The 16,844-nt window shown below is 34.7% G+C and overlaps 1 protein-coding gene across 1 annotated transcript in view; it reads left to right on the top strand.

Annotated features, from left to right (window-relative positions):
- Positions 1 to 16,642, top strand: part of TMEM135 (transmembrane protein 135) — a 216,879-nt gene extending 200,237 nt beyond the window's left edge. Inside the window, exons 9-15 of the mRNA XM_006755866.2 lie at positions 1,045 to 1,114; positions 4,121 to 4,288; positions 7,131 to 7,194; positions 8,164 to 8,240; positions 11,714 to 11,812; positions 12,589 to 12,656; positions 14,544 to 16,642. Coding sequence (XP_006755929.1) covers positions 1,045 to 1,114; positions 4,121 to 4,288; positions 7,131 to 7,194; positions 8,164 to 8,240; positions 11,714 to 11,812; positions 12,589 to 12,656; positions 14,544 to 14,676 — 679 coding nt within the window. The 3' untranslated portion in view covers positions 14,677 to 16,642. The remainder of the gene's footprint in view (positions 1 to 1,044; positions 1,115 to 4,120; positions 4,289 to 7,130; positions 7,195 to 8,163; positions 8,241 to 11,713; positions 11,813 to 12,588; positions 12,657 to 14,543) is intronic.
- The last annotated feature ends 202 nt before the right edge of the window (positions 16,643 to 16,844 follow it).

Raw genomic sequence — 16,844 nt, 5'->3', positions numbered from 1 at the left:
TCTCTGATTCCCGTCTTCTCAGGCCCCCAGCTTTAATCACTCAGCAACTTCACGTGACCAGATATGTTCTGTCATCCTAATGATATAAGGGCTGTGGTCCATGTGAACTATTGCTGTCACCCTTGAGTAGAAAAGGCTGCCTGTGGACTCCAGCCACAGAGCAGAATTGGATTTCAGAAAGTCTTGCTAATCAATTTTCACATGGAACTACAGATGTGTGGAGCCGGAATATCACTCTACAAGTAATTGCTATAAGCAGGAGTGAGTTTCAACCAAGAAGCTAATTCATTACCCACCATCGGAGAGTTATAAAAACTACTCTTCAAAGAGAAAGGGGGATAGCTAAACCCTCGTTAGATGTCCTGCTTACTTTTTTATGCCCAGAGTACATAAATGGTGCTGGAGTCAGCACACCAAAAAATCACAATGAGTATGTCTTGAACAGTAGTCCTCCCAGCAGAAATGTTTATTAAGTACTCGAGGACTAAGTGCTTTACGGTTAAATCACAAATAACCTACTTTCAAATTCCCCCACGATCTATATCTATATTTATTTTAAAAACTGAATTTTGAATTCCAATACTGTATCATGTTTCTTTTCCAGATGTTTTCTCTCAAATATAATTAAGTATAAATTCCTGTAACTTGAACACATTCTCATTACGATTTTTGCTCAAGTGCTGACTTCATGGATGATTTATGGCCATTATATTCTACAACAAGTGATTTAAAGCTTCCAAAAGCTCTGGCAGAGTAAAGAGATATATATGCATATTTTTAGTATTTAGTCACAGATATTTACCACTGTGGTTTTTCTGTTCCACATTAAAGTGTTTTGACTACAGTCACGTATTTTATACAATGTGACAAATGGTGAGCAGCAAAGGAAAAGACTCTGTTATCTTTGCTTCTGTATGTCCTAAGAAACCAAAAGATGCACACATTTAGAAACAAATAGGTAATGATTTCTGCTTTTTTGGTTAGAGAGGTTTATGCAGATCTACACACATTTTAATTATAATTAGTGTTTTGCTTTAATTTCAGATGTAAGCATGGACCAAGGCACAGATGTTGCAAACACTATGAAGATAATTGCATCTCTTATTGCATTAAAGTAAGTACATAAAAGAATCTTCTTTATTAAATAAACCAATTTCTCTATTTCTAACTTAAATATAGACATAACTTATTTATTAAAATATAATTTCAAAGTAAATTGAAAAGTTGACAATAATTCCTATCTTTGCATTTGACTTGAAAAATAAGAATTTTGTGATATATAGTAAAAATTTAGTTTAATATTCACTTACCAGATCTTTAGTTAATTTTAAAATTTGCTTATTTAAAAATTAGTGTAAAACTTACAAAGTAGAAGACAGGGTGAAACAACACAACAAAAAAGACAAGGCCCCTGGACTGTGTTGTGTGCTGGCAGATCAGCAGTCACCCACGCACACGCATAGTCTGGTACAGTAGCGTTTGATTTTGGACTTGTAAAGCTGCTACATTTTTTTAGGCATGGAGTAACTAGAGCATGTCCACAGTTGCTCTGCATTAAGCAAGTTAGCTGTGCCCACTGGCATAAATTCCTTGCTCCCTAATATATTAGTGTACCAGTGTGACTCTCCCTACCCACCCCCATCACCACCCGCTCTGGGAAGGAAGTTGTTTTCCTTACACTTAGTCTGGCACAGATGGCACCACCTGCTGCTACAAGTTCTCCAGTTTTGGATGGTACTCTAACAATTCTGATGCTTTGAAAAGTTTATGATCTTTCTCACAACATCTGATCCGCACTCAGTTGCTGATAAGGGCAGAGTTTACAGCATCCCCAAAGACAGCCTCCTGACGGTCACTCGAGAAGGGAGGGACTGTGTCACATTAGTGCTTCTGAATGCGTTCCTGTGGCCCAGTGCTGATAGCGGCGTTAGCCCGAGCCAATAGCTTACCCTTGGAGTCCCCAAAGACATGACCAGGTGTAAGAGTGGTGGAGTATTTTTTCAGTTGTGCAATGGTTTTTGACACACTCCTTCCAAATCTGATTTCCTGCTGCACTTTTAAAATGGCAAAAAAGAACAAAAAACATCATTGCTGGCAGCCTCAGAGTCTGCCCCTCTGCCATTCCCAGAGTTATTCTTCCCTCCAACTGGACACCACTCTTTTTCAAGGGGAGACCTCAGGAGGGAAACCAAGAGAAGCAACTGATTAAATCAGAAGTACTTGAGAAAGTTTGGGAAGAGGAGGGTAATATTAAAATTATATGAGAAAATTAATGAGCATTGCTAAGCAATGAAAAAAAATGTAGTCTTTCTTTCTAATGCGGACCACTCCTATAAACTTGGTAATTTATGTATAAATTAGAGTATTTTGTCTATGAATATAAAATTTTGAGACCTGTGGGCAAGGAATTTACTACACAAATATGGTAAAATATTTTGACAGTGCACCTCATGATCCCAAGGACTCCGTTACACCACATGTTAAATCATATCCCTGGGTAAATAATCAAATGATTACATTCCTCTCAGCTCACTATACTCCATTCACAGTAACTTTTGACTGCTTTCTCATACCCAATCTCATTTTTGGCTTTGTGCTTTCTGTCTAAGCTACCTGAAATGTTTTTCTCATGTTAGCTCCTCCTCTTTTGTGTCTACTTAAATGTCACATCCTCGATAGCCTTCCCTTACCAGTCAATCCTAGTGCCCTACTTCCCAGAGCACTTACTGCAGTCTGTAATTATTGTTGTTTTATAAGCTTCCTTACTTATTTCCTCTTCCTCTAATGAGCATGAAAGCCTCAATGAAGGCAAGAACTTTGTATCTTCTTCGCTTTTCCCCCAGCATCTAGTGTAATGCTTGGCACATAAGAGGCGTCAGTGAATATCTTTTGAATACATAGAAAGGTGAATGGATGGAGGAATGATTGGCCTCTTGAAAACCGGGTGAAAAGACTGAACATGAGTGTGATCCTTGAATCTTTAGATTAATATTATAAGGTTATCAAAGATAGAAGTGTGGACATTTCATGCTTCAAACTAATACTAGGGAGTTTCAGTTAAGCAAATGCTTAATAATTTATACTAATTGATTGGACAATTTAATTTCCATTTTTTAACCAGGTATTAAATAGTTTCAGGTAAATTAACGAATGTTTCTTCATAGTAAATTTTTTTTTTTTTTCTAAAAAAGAAGGCTGTTATCTGGAAGATACAGACCTGATCTCTGGCACTTAGCAGCCAAGCACTGCTAAGAATGTAGACATTGCCCCATTTCACTGGGGCGAGAGGAGAATGGGAGACCAGTATTAAAATGTATTGGTTGAATCATGTATAAAATAATATTCTTTTTGATAACTTTTTTGTGCTAATTGACATTTTTTAGCCTATCAGTGTTAAATGACATCTAAACTTCATTTTCCTAAACACTGAAATAAAATTGACCAACACTAGGCCTCTCTCTGTTCCCTTTTGCACTGCAGAAATAGTTGCAGATAATATGAAGGAATGTTGGAAGCAAATATGGATTTGTAGCAGATTTGCTTTTTCAAGTTGTGTTGAGTATACCTCAAAGCTACCATTCTCTAGAGATGTTTGAGCAGAAATATAAACCTAGATATAATTACTTATTTTTCTAGGAAAGCCTTTTAACCTGATCATTTAAAAAGTTGATACCAGAGGTCTAGATAAATAATAAAATTCTCTTTCTGTCAAAAGAACCCCTGCTCATACTGATGCGTAAGGAGTTGCCAAAAGGATTTGGTTTTGTTAACTTCTTTTTATTTCAATGCTTTTGTTTCTAAAATTTTGACGTGGTTTAGGAATTATGAATCCTGATTATTATAAACAAAATGTCAATTTTGGTGCATAGACAAGCTTGGCCAGGTGCTTGTGAAACTTTTTTCTTTGTAAATCAAAGAAAGTCTATCTACTGCAGGTTTTGCCCTTATTTTGAAGGTAATTGTTTTAAAATTGAGGTTTTAACATTTAATTTTGAAAATGGCTGTTAAAAATACTTGTGTTAATTTTTTGGAATCCTGTTTTATTCTGAGACAGTGAAATTCAAATCTATCAGACATCAAACTTGGTGGTAAATCAGAATTTCCTCCCAATTTTCTCTAGGGTTTCATCAGAATGTTTAGCGTGGGATACTTGATCCAGTGCTGCCTCCGGATTCCCTCTGCGTTCAGGCATCTGTTTACAAAGCCCTCAAGGCTGCTTTCTCTGTTCTACAATAAAGAAAATTTTCAGCTTGGAGCTTTTCTGGGCTCTTTTGTTAGTATATACAAGGTAAGGCTTTCAGAAGAGAAAGAAAAAATGGGAAATAAATAACATGGCTATTGTTAGTATGTGCTCTGTGTCCTTAACTCATCTATCATTTTTTAAAATGCTTCTTTTTGTAGTATTCACAGATGTATATAATATATTAGAAATTAAGGTTGGAGAAATTTCTTATTTTAAAATGTTATTTAATATGCCTGAAAGTACATACTTACTTGGCATTTATACATAATATTAAAGATTTTCAGACTCACATTCTTTTTTTCCAATAATGGAGACACTGAGAAAATACAAACTTTCTCACATTTCTAATATAAGAAAATGACATTAATATGCTTGGTCTATTTGTTTTAAATTATTTTTAATGCCTGGTTTTAATTTAAACATATTTCAGACACTCCTAACTGATGACAACACTTAATAGAATCAGTATGATTTTTTGTTGTAACATACATATAGGCAATGACTTATTTTTCTTTTCCACTCATATTCCTACTACACTCTCTTACACCCCCTTTTTGCATGTTCCTATGAATGTACCCATACATATATAAGCACATTCTTAAACACATATTAACGATACAGTACTCTACAACTTTAAATAATGTCCTTTTGTTTAATGAGAATTACTAATATGTAAATAATATTTCTGGCACATTATTAAGCAGCTAAAATTTAGATTCTAAATCTAAATATAGATTCTAAATAAATATGATAACTAAGGTCGATCTGTATGCATACACCTGCAAACACATGTTAAACTCAAAATTATTTCTGGAAAAATGGAATTCTGGCATTATTTTGGGTAAGAAGGCTATGTACAAATTTACTTACAAAAGGTAGATACATTCTTTTTCATTTCTAATTCTAGTGTTTGTATTTATTCTTAATATAAACTTTTAAGTGCTTACAGGTGGACTATCCAACACTTTTTGCTCACATAGGTTATTCTCTACCATCTAGCATATCTCAGAGCATGTGTTTTTTTTTTAATTTCTGTTACTATTTATTTGCTTAGGTAATACAAACTAATGATATTAAACTAAGGAAAATACAAGTGGGTCAGAAAACCTCTTAATAGAAAATATCCCTACAGTGTGTTCCAAAGCTGTATGTAATTTAAAATATATATATTATCAGTGCCTTTAGAATCTTCATAAGAATGTAATCAGGAGAAAGACAAACCAGCTTATTTCTTCTGTGTCTTCTTGGTGAAGTGACCGTTTCTCTATTTTGCAATGTTCCTTTTTATCCCTAGTGATAATCCCTATTCTGAAGTCTACTTTATCTGCTAGTAATATAACTACTCCAACTTTCTTTTGATTATATTTGATAGTGTACTGTTTCTATGTTTTTATTTGAATTTTTCTGTCTTTAGTTTAAAGGTTGGTTTCTTTTAGACTGCAAATAGTTGGTTCTTTTTAATCCAATTTGATAATCTCTATCTTTTAACTGATGAGTTTAGACTGTTTATACCTAATGTATTTATTTGTTATGGTTGAATTTAAACTTATCTTCTTGCGGGTTGTTTTGAATTTGTTCCATATTTTATTTTGTTCATCTTTTTCTTTTTTCTTTTTCTGTCTTCTGAATTTTTAAAAATATTTTTTAATTTTTTAAATTTATTTTAATAGCTTTATGTATTCTATCTGTACTGTAGGCTTATTATTTATACCTCTTTTAAAAATGTAGTAATTGCCTTAACATTTATAATAAACATTTTCATATAATATTATACCACTTCATTATAGTGTAGGAATCTTACAACACCATAATTCTAATTTTTCCTTTCCATTTTTTTGTGCTACACTTTTATCTTTTCATATGTTATAAACACCACAACACAATGTTACTATTTTTGTTTTGCATAAGGAGTCAGAAGACTTTTTCTGTAAAGGGCCAGATAGTAAATATTTTTAAAAAAATATATTTTTATTGATTTCAGAGAGGAAGGGAGAGGGACAGAGAGACAGAAACATCAATGATGAGAGAGAATCACCAATTGGCTGCCTCCTGCATGCCCCCAACTGGGGGCCAAACCCGCTACCCGGGCACGTGCCCTGACCGGAACCGAACCTGGGACCCCTCAGTCAGTAGGCCGACGCTCCGTCCACTAAGCCAAACCAGCCAGGGCCCGATAGTAAATATTTTAAACTTTGTGGACTACGTATATGCTCTCTGTCATGACTACTCAACTGCCTGTTGTATGGAAGCAGCCAAAGACAAATACATAAATGAATGAGCATGGCAGTATTCCAATAAAACTATCATCACATTGTAATTAGAATTTTATATAATTTTCACGTGTTGCAATATATTATTTTTGCATTTATTTTTATCCATTTAGAAGTATAAAAGACAATCTTAGCTCACGGACCATATAAAAGCAAATGGCAGGGCAGATTTAGCTAGTGAGCCGTACATAGTTTTCGGACCTCTGCTTTAGACAGTTAATTCAGTTTTAGAACAGTTGAACATTTGCCTTCGTTTTACCATTTCAGGAGCTCTTTATTTCTGTTTGCAGATCTAATTTTTTTTATCTGGTATCAGATTCCTTCTGTGCACAGAACTACCTCGGTAACATTTCTGGTAGTGCAGTTCTGCAGGTGATGATTTTTTTCAGCTTCTGTCTGTCCGGAAAGTCTTTTTTCACCTTCAGACTGAAAAATGTCACTTCTGGGTATAGAATTCTGGCTTGACAGATTTGTAGTTTATCCAGCTTTCTCTCCTTGTTAGAGTGGGATTGATACTTTTCCCCAGTATTCTGCATGTAGACCAAAGTAGATTCCACATGCATTTTTTTTCCTAGAAATGAAACAACTGAAGTCACTGTATTTTCTTTTTGACACAGGGTACTAGTTGCTTCCTGCGCTGGGTCAGAAACCTGGATGATGAACTGCATGCTATTATAGCTGGTAAAGCAATGATTAAAAAAGAATCATTATTGTATCAATCAGTGGTAGAAATGAATCAGGACTAGTTTCCAAATTTATCTGATCTCTTTGTATCTTCTTTTCTCTGTAATAGAATCCCTATTGAGGCATTAGTCTAAACATTTTGTATTTGTGACATTTAACTATCAAGGCACTCTTGCCATCTGGTGTTTTGAGTTGACAATATATCTGCCCTCCTACAGGCCAGAAATCCTAGGGAATGTGTCACAAAAGAACATGAAGTCTTAAAATATTATAGAAGTGACTATGGTACTATTTTAAATGAAATTAGATTTCTTAAAATATTCTGTTTTTACCAATGGTAAGTGACATATTTTAGTATTTTTTATTATTTTTTAGGCATGTAAATAATTTTATAAAAACTAAAGAAAATTTTCTACAAGTGTATTATATGTTCTATTTAAGTTGAGTAGACAATTTTTTCAGGCATTTATTGGTAATTTTCCTATTATTAGAATCTCAGGTCTCCTCCCACCTTGGTTTTCCATTTATAAAATGAAGACAGTAATATGGAAAGAAGTATGATGATAGCACTAAAAATAATTTGAGCTGTTAGGAGAACAGATGAGTAATTATTTTCACTTACAATTAGAAATAATACCAATAGCCTTTAAAAATTATTTTTGAAAATTATTATGTTTGGTAAAATCACCACTGTTTTAAAGTTAAATTTAGAATGTTAAGTTTCTTGTAATATATGTATCAGAACTGTGTGTCGCTAACTCTGAGGTCAATTTCTTAATGTAAAAATATATGATAATAAGAACTCACCCATTTTAGTGTTATTAAGTATATTACTGCCTTTGATTTTGATGTAACAAGAGGCAGTGCTATAGATCAATTTTTTTCCTACTTAAGCGAATTTAAATTTCCAAATGACTTAATAACAGATACTTCAAGGTCTGATGAGTTTTGCCTTATGTGTTTCAGGGTTTTTGGCAGGAGTATCAATGATGTTTTATAAAAGCACAACAATTTCCATGTATTTAGCTTCAAAATTGGTGGAGGTAAGCAAACATTTTTATCCATGTATAGTACCAAATTATATATAGCTGTTAAGCTGCTTTAGCAACAAATATATATCCTAATTTTTTAAAGCAAATTCTATCCTATAAAAGTATTTACAAAGTCAATTGCTCTATTTACTCTTCTTTCTTTGTATTATTTTTAAATATACACAAATGGAGAAAGAATAATGTAATTAACCTTCATGCACCCATTACACAGCTTCAACATTAAAGCATTTGGCCAATCTCATTTCATCTACCCACCCCAACCTCTCAGGTACTGATTTATCATTTTTATTTTCAATAATGTTTTATTGATTTTTTTTTTTTTGAGAGAGAGAGCGAGGAAGAGAGGAAGGGAGAGAGAGAGAAAGAGTGAAAAACACAGATGTGAGACACATTGATCAGCTGCCTCCTGCACACTCCCTACTGGGGATTGGGCCCACAACCCAGGCATGTGCCCCCAGTGGGAATCAAACCGGTGATCTTTTAGCGCATGGGATGATGCTCAGCCAACTGAGCCACATTGGCCAGGGCAAGTACTGATTTATTTTAAACCAAATCCAGAATCACTTTGTCCATAAGCAGCTCAGGATAAAGACTCCTGAAAGAATAGGCCAATGGATAAGAACTCCTTAAAAATAAGTAAATCAACAATATCACCAAAATATAGCCAGTGGAGTCCGTGCAATTGGAAACCACTGGAGTTTAAAGCATGGAAATAATATTATTTAATTCATATTTTTAAGGAGAACATTCTGGCTGTTATATAGAAAATGGGTTAGAGACAAGACTAGAAGCTGGGAAAATAAGACAGGAGATGCTGGTTTGTGTAGTAACATAGAAGATTGAGAGAAATACGCAGATTTAGCACGTTTAGGAAGTAGAGTTGACAAGTCTTGCTAATGGAGAGGAAAAGGGGAATGAGAGAGAAAAAATAACCCCTTGCTAGCAAAATATGTTCTTTGACACTGAGGGAATCCATTATTGACACCTAGTTTGTAAAAGGTGTGTTTCACTAGTACAGCCGCTAACCTAAGTGGCTAGAGCAGCGGTTCTCAACCTGTGGGTCACGACCCCTTTGGCGGTCGAATGACCCTTTCATAGGGGTCGCCTAAGATCATCCTGCATATCAGATATTTACATTATGATTCATAACAATAGCAAAATTACAGTTACGAAGTAGCAACAAAAATAATTTTATGGTTGAGGTGACAACATGAGGAACTGTATTTAAAGGGCCAGAAAGTTGAGAACCACTGGGCTAGAGGTTTTTTAAGCCAAGTAATGGTATTGCTCTTTGTCTCGTATCAGCAGCTCATATTTGATCTTGGCCAAAGAAGCTGGTATATACCGTGTGCTTCTGAGAGCTCTTTCAAATACAGGAAATTAGCAATTTAAACTTACCAGGTCCTTTATTGGATTTACTTACTATGGTGTAATAGGCGATTGTTTCCCTATGATTGGAGTTCATTTTATATTAAAGTGCTGTATTACTATATAATAAATATTAAATAAAAATCGGTTGTATAAGCAACTTTTTTTCTTGGAAAAAAGTATTTCCAACATATATTTATTGAGTATCTATTATGTTCCCATTGCTGTGCTATGTGCTGTTAAGCATATAGAAATGTAGGATATGGTTCCCTCCCTTCATCAACTTAGAATCTAGTTCAATAGATAGGTGTGTTTTTTTTGTGTGTGTGTTTTTAAATATATTTTATTGATTTTTTACAGAGAGGAAGGGAAAGGGATAGAGAGTTAGAAACATTGATGAGAGAGAAACATTTATCAGCTGCCTCCTGCACATCTCCTACTGGGGATGTGCTCGCAACCCAGGTACATGCCCTTGACCGGAATCAAACCTGGGACCTTTCAGTCCGCAGACCGACGCTCTATCCACTGAGCCAAACTGGTTTCAGCAATAGATAGGTTTTATCATAAGAAATTAGGAACACAATTATTCCATATATCAAAAGATACCTGTTTCATATAACATATCTATGATGCCATTTTACCACATCTGAATTTCATTTTCGTCACTGTGAATATACTGCAATGTGTCTGTATCTTGTAAATGTATTGTCATATTACTTTCAAAATAATGGTCAATGTTTATCTTGATTCCTAAGTAGATCGATCTACTTAGGATTTTAAGTAGATTGTAATTCTTTGCACATATCTTGCAGATTGAAGTTAATTGTATATTAAAATGCTGTGTATTTAAATGAAAATTAAAATGCTTATTAAAATGAATATTAATTAAAAGTCAGCTATACAGATCACTTTTTTCATGGAAAAAGTTATCTTAGGTTCTTTATTTTATGAACCACTCATATCTTCTTGAACATCCCTCCTCCCTTTTATAACATCATTCTCTTTTGAACTAGTTTTACTTTATTGTTCCCATGTTCTAGAAAACCAGTTTCCATGAATTATTCTGTGTTCTGTCCATATAAGTTAGCGGGCTGTTCCCCATATATATTGTGTACTTACACCCGCTTGTTAGCCCTGCTTTTTCTCTCTTATCTAGTTGTTGATCCTATGCCTGTTATAATTCAACACTATTAAGACTAGGGGCGTAGACCAGTACTAGTCCAGGAACTGTTTCCAGTGATGACAGGATAAATAGAGACATTGAGAGTCAGAAATTGGACCCTTTTGTAGCCACTTGACAGAGTAATTATCTTTTGAATATAATAGTGAAAATTTAGTTCAATTTTGTGTGTTTTAGATTTGTCTTTCTAGTAATTTGTTTTTGTTGTATTATAAAAGTATCAAGTCATAACAACTGGACATATTTTAAAGTTTTTGGCTTGTTTGTTTGTTTTTATGCAGATGGTTTGAAAAGCACTACTCAAATGTAGTCATTTCTGAAATTCTCCATGGTCCTAGACAGACTAGTTGCTTTCTCCTCTGGGGAGCCAAAATATATGTATTTATTATTAATTTATATATATCTAATGAGGCTATATGATCTCTATATATACCTGTGTAGCTATCTTACAGCCTCAGTAGAGTGCATTAATAATTTCTGTTATACACTAACCATTTTTATTCATTTTTAGACCCTAGCTCCTAGCATAGTATCCAGCATATAGTTAAACAAACAACATTAAATATTTAATGCATGAATGAATAGATATAACAGGGAATGGAGGACCTGAGCATTTTGCAAAAGCATTGAAGAGTAAATGATGTAAAAGAGGTAGAAGTAAAGTGCCATTGAATTTCACAGAAAAGTGTTATTATTGGTATCTGGGGTTTGGGGTAAGAAAATGAGGGTATGGGGGGGAAGGCTAACACTTAATGCTGCTGTGGAAGATGTGACCGATTATTTGAGCCTCGAAAGAATTGTTAGGATTTTGAAAATTTAGAAAAAGACTTAGATAGGAAGCATATTGCTCAACTACATTGTTAATGCTATTTAAAGTTGTTTTCTTTATAAGTCTTGCATTATGCTTGTTTTGCAGACAATGTATTTCAAAGGCATTGAAGCAGGCAAAGTTCCCTATTTCCCCCATGCAGATACTATCATCTATTCCATCTCTACAGCAATTTGCTTCCAGGCAGTAAGTATAGCTTTTTGAAATGAGAAAATAGAATTATTTCTCTTTTTAATGTTCATTGAACCAATGGGGGAGGGGGGAAAATAAAGGCCTAGGAACATTTTTATTTATTACATTTTATGCTTTTTTTGTTTTTTAGCAAGATAGCTTGCAAGTTTCAAATCATTAAACGTATTAACTTAATGGGCCAGTTCCTGTTTATAAGCACAATTTTTAGGTTTAAATAGAGTGCAATTTTTATAGGTAAATTATTACTTTAGTACCTTGGCTAGAATGGCCCAATTTAATTACACTTCTTTTAGAAAAAAGATACCATAGTCATAAATAAGAATAATTGCATTTCTACAATATTACTCAGGCAGTGAGGATAAGGGTAAAAATCTTGCTTAATAGAGGCATTGTTCAATCTCTTTAAATCCTTTAATCATTATTGATGTTAATGGTTTTAGGGCTATTGGAAAATTTGGGGGACAGCTTTTATTTGCACTTTCAGCGCAATAACTTGTGACTAGTGAAGTGCCAGCTACCTAATGGGTATTCAGTAAATGCTTCCTGATAATACTGACTTAATTAACTCAATGATTATTTCCCAAGCAGTATTTTCAAAGACGATAGTTATCAACTTAAACATAAATACATGTTTTTTATTATGGTCATCACTGTCATTTTTAAAACACAATGAGCAATAAAAATAGAGGTAAACTACTCTGTGGCCTAACACTGCTGATAATCTTTGCCATTTACTGAAGGAAGTCTAATACCGAATACTCTCATCTTAGGCCGTCATGGAAGTTCAGAACCTGCGACCGTCTTATTGGAAGTTCCTTTTAAGGCTCACCAAGGGCAGGTAAGTGACGGAGGTGTTTTAACTGATTGTAGAAACAAAGTAAGATTTTTTTTTTCATAAGAAAGATCTTGAATCTTTTGGTCTCTTTACAGGAATATTCTTTTATTCGTAAAGTAGGTTATCTAGATATAAATAAAATATGTCCAACTTAATAAGAATAACATGGGGCATTCTTTTAATGAACATTATTTTGATTACTTTCCCCTATATTATTTTAGATATTTTAAGTGTTGTAGATTAATATCATGTTGATTTGCAAATTAGTTGCTACATAACATACTTAAGTCTCACTTTTAAAATGTCTGATCTCTTCTTTTTGATTAAAAATATTAAACAGCTTCATAAGAAATGATGCCTAAACAATGAACTGATTTCTATTTTGGAAAAACAATGGCATTCTTTTCCCTAATAGTGTGACCATACCATCCTTTATCTTTACTATCTTACTAGTGGCCTGACACATAAAATTAGTGCAAGAGTAGGCCTTCCTTCCCCCGGCTGCTGGCACCCGCTTCTCTCTGGCACCCGGCACCCGGCACCCGGGACCTGGGACCCGGGCTTCCCTCTGGCCGCTGGCAGGCAACTGGGACCATGGCTTCCCTTGCAGCCCTGGCTTCCTCCAGAGGGACGTCCGGTCTAATATGCATATTATGCTTTTATTATTATAGATTCTTTATTGTCTTTGTTAGCATTTTCTTATCTTAATCTAGTTCTTTGGGAGGCAGCTTGACCTCCTAGAATGACCATGGGCATTGGAGTCAGATAGGCCTAGGTTTGTCAGCTCTGGTTCCTTTAGCTGTGTCGCTGGTGGGAAAGTTGTTTACTCTCACGAGCCTCAGTTTTTTTCTTTCAACCATGAAACAATAATACATACTTTGTAAGGTTGTAGGAAAATCTAGATGTTGATAGTAGCACTTAGCACTTAATAGATACTCAGTAAATTGTTGCTGCTATTAATGTTACCACCATTAGTAGTAATAATAGAAAACAGTTGTGTAGTGCTTATTATGTCCCAGATAAGGTTTTAAGATACACACATATGTGCACATACAACTTCCATATCCATACATGTGTGTTTCACCCTTAAAATAACTATGAGGTAGGTACTGAAATCACCCAGATTTTACATATCTGAAATGCACAGAGATGTTAATAGCTTTCCAGAGTCACACAGCTAGTAAACAACGGGCCTGCAATATGCGCCCAGCAGTCTGGCTTGAGACTTCCCTTTAGCTTAGAATGATGATGCTGGCTAATGACTTAAAGGGAATTTCCCTGCTCTCTTCTCCAGAAGGAAGTGCTTTAGACAGGCCCAGCGACTCAGGGTCCTTCCCACACGGCAGCTTAGATCTGTGTCTTTTAAAAACTTTGTATCTCTTAGGTTAGGGGACGGATAAAATGAGGGTGTGCTTTAACTCTGTTGAGCCTATTAGACTTTTGAAAACCTGTGTGCTGATTATCTTTTAATTATTAAATATTTGCTCATTTGGATGTGTTTTCTGTTGGTTGTGAGACATTAAAATCACTTATGAGAGAAATTACATTTAATATCGTTGCCTCGGTAAATGTTAGCCCATTCGTTGTTTATTTAGTTTCTTGTGATTTCATCCATCAGAAAAATGGTCATGAATGTATTTTTCTCTTGGCATTATCTATTAGAAAGGGTTTGAAAGAATGATGCTAATCTCTAGGGTTTCTGGCCTGGGGATTAGTATCTTCTTAAAGAAAATACGGACAGTGCACCTTGAGGAACAGTATCAGAGAGTCTGCCAGGGAGTCTTGCCATGTCAGCCTTTTCTCTTTTTTCATCTCATAAGTCAGGTAGAGTGAATCATCTCATTTTATAAACTCATTAAATACTTGTTTACTGTGTCCTCTGTTTTACAGATTTGCTGTCATGAACCGAAAAGTCCTTGATGTTTTTGGTACTGGTGCATCTAAACACTTTCAGGATTTTATCCCTAGGTTGGATCCAAGATACACGACTGTAACGCCAGAGTTGCCCATCGAGTTTTCTTGAAGATGGCTGTAATTTATTCATTGTGTCTTAACGTTCCATTATTTTATCCTGAAGAGTTAATTATGTTGAACAAAAAGAAGGGGGCCTGAGCTTGAATTTCAGTGTTATTTCAATGAGAGATGCTCTTTTTTGTTTGTTTTTTCTTACCAATCAGAAATACAGAAGCTTTTTAGGAAAGTGTTGCTTAATAATTAAGCTCCCTCTGTAGCCAGAATCTGATTCTAGATCACTATAGTGGTTGGCATTATGATATATTATTGATTAAATTATGTCAACAAGCAATATTAAATAATCTATGTAAAAAAGAAGATATACTTAAAATTACTTTAAACGATGATTTTAGTTCATTCCAGGATAATTCTTGGTTAAAACTGAGAATATTTCTACATTTTAGGATACAAGGCTCATGGGTACATGGATTTGGTCTGTATGTTTTTGGAACTTTTGACTTGGTGACTTGAGTAGTGAAATGCTATGGGTATGAAGTGACTCTTCACAGACAATGCTGCTTTAGTGTAGAGTGATTTAAGTGGCCGTCCTTACTGCAGGGATTCAGAGGCGGGTCTCTTACTGTCTGGATAAATGCCGTGGCATCCACACTCTTCTTCCACGGGCACCCTCATCTCTCTCCATGGTCAGCCGGGCTATTTTGCAGCCCAGAGAACCTATGTGCTGATGGCAGATTAGGTACAAATGGAAGTTGACATAACTGATAAAATTGAAATGTATGTTTTAATCTTTTGCAGAAATATTACACTTGAATACTTAAAAGCAAGTGAAATTACTTTGAAACCTCCTGTAGGTTTATTATGTTTGCTTTCATTTATAAGGACTGAATTTTCCATAGCTAAATCTGCATGCCATTGTCGACTTAGAAGGGATCAACATTCTCTGAAACAAAAATAGTTTGGGCAGGTTTGGCAGTTTTGTTTCCTCTCAGCTCTTTCACCTACACAGTGGATGTTTTACAACTAAAAAGTGTAAAAAGCCAGTGGTTGTTCAGGAGTTCACTATGTCAGTAATGGCCTTCAGGGTCTCTAGCCTCTTTTCAAAAAAACCATTGTCACCGTTTTTACTCCTGTTAGAATAAAGAAGTGACAGAATCTGTCACTGCTGGTTTTGAGTTAGTTCAAGACAGATGTGATTGAAAAAGCATCACTCTTAGGGTTTTTCAAAGGCTTACGTGGTTGTGATGTCTACAGTCAATATAGGGGTGATGGTATATTTTTAAATATAATTTTGTTGCCAAAAAGTTTTAAGCCATTGTAAATTAATTATGCAGTGGGTCTTGTGTCACAACAAGAATTATAACCCAGAATTTAAAAAATGCTTACTCCTCCATATTCAATTTCATCAAGCCTTGTACACTTCTGTTTACATGTAATCCTACCCTTGGTTGTTATGGAAAATTGAAACCCAACAACAAGACAGACTTTGGTGCCATGGTAACAGAGAGCGACTCTTTAATTTGGGCAAAATTTTGCATCATGGTTAACTTTTTAGAATTGATTTGTCTCTTAAGGCAGTACTGTTTAAAAGATCATTTTGGTTTCAGACTTCAAAATTGATTAATAAATTAAGTTTTAAGTTTTTATTCACTGGAATCAAAATGGTGATTAGTACTGGGTTTACTTGTAAAATGGAGCATGACAGCAGGGGAGAAAGCCCTGCTGCCGGTACCTCATTTTCTCCATTTAGAAACTGTCTGTAACATCGTTCTGCTGGTTCAAAGAAGAGACATTTTCATCCATAAGTTGTTCTTTTTGACATTAAAAGGCTATGATATTGGAAGACAAATTCTACTGAACTATGATGGGGTTGGATAAATTTTACTGGTTTAAAAGGTGCATTTTTATGATTTACTTTTTTATTTCTTTTTTTTTTTTACACATGACAGTCATCTTTTATTTTTTATAAAATGTGAAATGAAATAACCATCATGAAGCAGAATACAATAGTGAATGTACAGCTTGAATGATTACTTAACTGATTTGCACTGGTGAATAGAGAAGGCGGGTTTGACTTGATTGGGACCGACTGCGAAGTGGAGTTGTTTGAGCAAACACACAGAAAGTGTTTTTGCGTTCCTGAAGACAATCAAAATGAATCTCTCTCTACCTCTAACTAATCAGGTATTGACTGACAACTTGGCATCATAAATAAAGGCA

Source organism: Myotis davidii, unplaced genomic scaffold (assembly GCF_000327345.1).
Source record: "Myotis davidii unplaced genomic scaffold, ASM32734v1 scaffold430, whole genome shotgun sequence".
NCBI lineage: Eukaryota > Metazoa > Chordata > Mammalia > Chiroptera > Vespertilionidae > Myotis > Myotis davidii.
The sequence above is the reverse complement of the archived record's forward strand: the minus strand, read 5'-3'. Positions and strand labels throughout refer to the sequence as shown.